Source organism: Triticum aestivum, chromosome 7B (genome assembly GCF_018294505.1).
Source record: "Triticum aestivum cultivar Chinese Spring chromosome 7B, IWGSC CS RefSeq v2.1, whole genome shotgun sequence".
NCBI lineage: Eukaryota > Viridiplantae > Streptophyta > Magnoliopsida > Poales > Poaceae > Triticum > Triticum aestivum.
Window position 1 is genome coordinate 93,916,007 of NC_057813.1, and position 4,633 is coordinate 93,920,639.

The following is a 4,633-nucleotide window of genomic DNA, read 5'->3' on the forward strand; positions in this document are numbered from 1 at the left end:
CATCCACTTTTAAGGAGTTCCGCTCCAATCTTCGCAAGACACGACGCTTTGACTACAGAGGGGGTGCTGACAGATGATTGTATTTATTTCATGTGTACACGTATGTGTATTCGTATCGTTGTCCCGTTTGTAGCTCAAGTATGTACTCTATAATTAGGGTTCTAGTCATGAACGGACATACCCCTGGACATGTTATATACGAACACCCATGAAGTGAATACAGTCGTCTTGCACCAAACAATTATTTCTACATTTACTAAAAAAGTAGTCTTCGCGCATAAAAAAATGAGACCAACCCGGACTAGATTAGCCTGTTGGCATTTTTTATAGAAGAAAACTCCGTGAGCACCAAATGCCCATGGCTCTGTTGTTTACCTTCTTCATGCCTTTGTCTAGCCATGGTGCTTTCGTAGCATCCTGGCCGGGGAACTTCTCTGGTGCAACTTCGTTAGGAGGAAGTACTCCATATTTGGTATCTTCCTTAAGGCTTCGTCGTTTATGCTCCATACTTATCAACGACTCAGCATAGTTGGTGCACTAGGTGTACCAAGTGTGATTGGTATTGAGCGTGCCACATCACGAACAGGTTGCTCTTGGGAAGATTTGAGTTCTTTATGTTCCCACAACGCAGCAGTTCGTCGACATCATGACCAAAGGCTTGCCGACATCCACTTTTGAGGAGTTCCGGTCCAATCTTCGCAAGACACGACGCTTTGACTACAGAGGGGGTGTTGACAGATGATTGTATTTATTTCGTGTGTACACGTATGTGTATTCGTATAGTTGTCCCGTTTGTAGCTCAAGTATGTACTCTATAATTAGGGTTCTAGTCGTGAACGGACATACCCCCAGACATGTTATATACAAACACCCATGAAGTGAATACAGTCGTATTGTACCAAACAATTATTTCTACAGTTACTAAAATGTAGTCTTCGCGCATAAAAAAAATGAGACCAACCCGGATTAGACTAGCCTATTGGCATTTTTTATATAGAAGAAAACTCCGTGAGCACCAAATGCTCAAGCCAAAACTTGAACCCTGGTGGGCTGGCTGCAAAACTGAGCTATGCTCAGTTCTCTGTCTTTACGCATTAGGAGCTCTCCTCCAATGTGTGGAGTGTTCAGCCCCGAATCGGCAGCCAGCCGACATCGTTGATGCTCCATACTTATCAACGACTCAGCATAGTCGATGCACTAGGTGTACCAAGTGTGATTGGTATTGAGCGTGCCACATCACAAACAGGTTGCTCTTGGGAAGATTCGAGTTCTTTATGTTCCCACAACACTGCAGTTCGTCGACATTATGACCAAAGGCTTGCCGACATCCACTTTTGAGGAAACTTGCCACTGATAATATTGAAATAGTTACGATTCATAGATAAGCAGCAAGAGCAAGTTTATGTATGAATATTCGGTGCGGTTTATCTCAATCATGGAAAAAGCACGGTGCAAGGCAAAAGGGTGTTCCATGATAAAAACAACACAAATAATTACAAGCATATTACATTTCAGGGGGACAATAGCATTGTTTTACATGTAACCATAACCAGTCAACGAACCAAGTACACGATCACATTAGATCATTCAAAAGCCAGAATATTTCCCCTAAGAAAAGCCAGAATATTATGATCAGGAACCTAACATTAGATGTTATAAGAAAATTCTGAAGGAACAGCTAGGTTAAGCTTTCTGCGATGGACTTCTGGACGAACTGTGCAATTGCTTTAACAGCTTCTAATTCAACATCATGTTGACTTATTCCAGCAGATTTTTGGTATTTTTGGCTGACTTTGAAAGAGTGGTCACCACCATCAACAACATGCAGTTCATTCTTGCAGGTCATCTTCTTCCGAGTTAACTCAAGCTTGTCCAAGGGGCATAGGCCATCTTTGTTGCCCTGTGAACACATCCACCGCTAGTCAAGATTATAAAAATACTATTTACACCCTGTTTGGAACACGAAAATTTTCATATTCTTGTCGGAATTGAACTGTTTGCCATAAATTTCCTATCAGACTATGCGTTCCAAACAATCCCTAAAATTTTCATTGCGCATATTTATCAGAAAACAAAGAAAGAAACTATTTTTCTTCAGTACCTGCACAAACATTGTTGGAACCATCAGCTTTAGTAGTATCTCGTCCCTCAGTGCCCCTTTCGCTCCCTGTTGAAGAAAGCAAAGATGCAAAACAAAAGGAACATCTTCTTTAGTTTGTGATTCTATCTGAGAAAGTGAATTGTCTGTATACAAAATGACAGTGAATTATCATATAAAAATGTCACTGCATAGTTGTAACAAAAAACGAGAAACAATAGCATGCAGATCTGTATACAACATAAATGGTTGAATTCTACAACAATTAAATTGTGATGGAGATCCAAATTCATTTCGGTGTGTATTATAGTATTGAACTTTGAAGAACACAGGCGCAACAATTCAATAAGGAGATAGGCCAGGAAGCAACCCAAATACTAAGTACACACAGTAAAGTGGGGATACGGGATACCTTCAATGGATAACCCAAGCAAATGACTGCAGAAACACTGATATCATCGGAGCTAGCTACCATGCAGCTGACCCTGAAAATGTTGCGGCATCACATAAGTGTACTCTGAAGTCAGATCATATAACAAAACCAAAAAGATGCACAAGCAACAACATTATCACATCACTAAATGTCACCTCGAACCCATAGACTTCCCCATAAGAACAAGCGGGTGACCAGGATGCTCTGCTACAGCATTCTTCACCACACTGAGATGATGATCGACGAGCTTGTCCGCCTTTGGGGGAGGCCTCCGCTTACCACCCGACATATCTGCAGCGTTGTTGTTTGATTAATTCACCAACCAAAGTGAACATGGGTCAAGAATTAAGAACTGGACCTTCGGATAAAAATGAAACGATTAGCAGTAGAGTGAATCAAATAAACTCACATGGATAGTCAAATGTCACTGCTTCAACGGCATCCAGGGCTTCTTTCACCATCTCCTTCCAGCTGGAAGAATCAATTGTCAGTTCTTAAACATAACTATGCAGATACCAAGCACAGATCAGATGTGGATACAAAGTGGAATCCTCAGTTCAACTGATTTTTTGAAGGTGGGGTTTCATCACGCAAATGAGGACATTCTACCGAAGATAATCATACTGGCCACAGATCCATGAATCGCGTGATGCAGAACAGACAGAGAAAGGGAGCTCACCAGGTCATCCAATCAGAGGAGGAGGGGGCGCCGGCGCCGTGGGCGAAGACGACCACGGGTTTCCGCTGAGACGATTTAGTCCGGAGGGGCGGAGGTGGCGCCGGCGTGCTCTGGTCCGCGCGGCGGCGCTTGCGAGCCATGGAGGAAGGTTAGCGGAAACCTAGTGGTTTGGGGCTTTTTTTTTTCGTTTTTACTTTTGAACTGGTATTTGTATGGGCTTGCGGAAACGAAACTGAGAGAGAACCAGCGCTGGCGCGCCAGTGCAAACTTTTGGAGAGACCTGCTTTTGCCAGCCCAAGTGCGGGGCCGGGCGCCCCTGCTTTTCTTTTTCTTTTCTTTTCTTTTTAACTTCAAAAATGTTCTGAATCCCAAATTCGAAAAACAATGTTGTGGGCTTCTTATAAAAAACGAATTCAAAAAAGATAACGAACTCTAAAAATGCTCATGAAAATCATTCCTGGATTTCAAAAAATGTTCACGAATTTAAAAAGTGTTTTGAACTTCAAAAAAATCAAGAAATTGAGAAATGTTCCGAATTTCTAAAAATGTCCAAGAATTTTAAAAAGAACTAGATTTCAAAAAAAGTATCAAGTTTCGAAAATGATCATGAAATTCAGAAAATGTCTAAATTTCAAAAAGAAATGTGAACGGGCTCTTTCGTATCGCGGGCAGGCAGAGAATTTTTGACAGGGAGGGCTCGAGGAGATGGACCAGCTTGGGACCGTAGTTTCTGCTAAGTAAATAGGCAATTTTTCGACTAATTTAATCTATAAGTAGATAACTAGCATGGCATTGACAGAACTAACAACATACTGGTACTGGTCTAAACAAGTACGTACTACGCAAACAGTAGACAAATCTACACATGATGCTAGCACTGCTAATACAGAAATTATCAGGAGAGGGATAAACGCGTTATACCCTCCAGTAAGCCATGCAGAAGCCGCTGCGGCGGTGGCAGCAGCAGCAGTGTCCTTGGCGGCCTTCTTGTCGGCCTCGGTCTTCTCGGCGGCGGCACGTTCGGCTCGCTGGACATGGTGGTGACGGAGACGACGCGGACGTAGAGGAAGTAGTGGATCGGAGGTGAGCAGTCGCGTAGTCGCTTCCCAAAAATCTATTCGTCTCTCTCCCGTACAGAAACCGGAGAGACGGGGTTTCGGAGACATGCTCTCCCGTCGACCGTGTACGCGGCGGACGGGATGGAGTCACCAGCGGCAGCGGCAGCAAAGGAACGACGGTGGGCGGTTCGCGTGGAGCAGATGTGATCTGATCGTGGCGGCTAGGGTTAGGAGACACCACACACTTATATAGACGCAACCGCGTGGAGTCCGTGACAGCCCACGATCCGACGTCTCAGATCGTGGTCCTGCTGTCAGAAACTCTCCGTTAGTGACTGGCAAAAATAAGCGCATAGGTGTGAGCT

General features: G+C 43.6%; 1 protein-coding gene across 1 annotated transcript; it reads right to left on the reverse strand.

Moving 5' to 3' along the window:
- Positions 1-1,490: 1,490 nt before the first annotated feature.
- On the reverse strand, positions 1,491-3,415 carry LOC123160713 (KAT8 regulatory NSL complex subunit 3). The gene is made up of 6 exons (XM_044578559.1): positions 3,211-3,415; positions 2,941-3,002; positions 2,687-2,822; positions 2,511-2,583; positions 2,102-2,167; positions 1,491-1,900 (listed from the first exon to the last, which is right to left on the reverse strand). Exons 1-6 carry the CDS (start codon positions 3,348-3,350, stop codon positions 1,679-1,681), a joined length of 699 nt encoding a protein of 232 aa, XP_044434494.1. The 5' UTR covers positions 3,351-3,415; the 3' UTR covers positions 1,491-1,678.
- Positions 3,416-4,633: the final 1,218 nt, after the last annotated feature.

Coding starts and splice junctions, on each gene's coding strand:
- LOC123160713 (XM_044578559.1), bottom strand. CDS start 3,350: ATGGCTCGCAAGCGCCGCCGCGCGGACCAGAGCACGCCGGCGCCACCT. Junction 3,003..3,210: donor TCCTCTGATTGGATGACCTG/GTGAGCTCCCTT, acceptor TGATTCTTCCAG/CTGGAAGGAGATGGTGAAAG. Junction 2,168..2,510: donor GCTTGGGTTATCCATTGAAG/GTATCCCGTATC, acceptor TTTCTTCAACAG/GGAGCGAAAGGGGCACTGAG.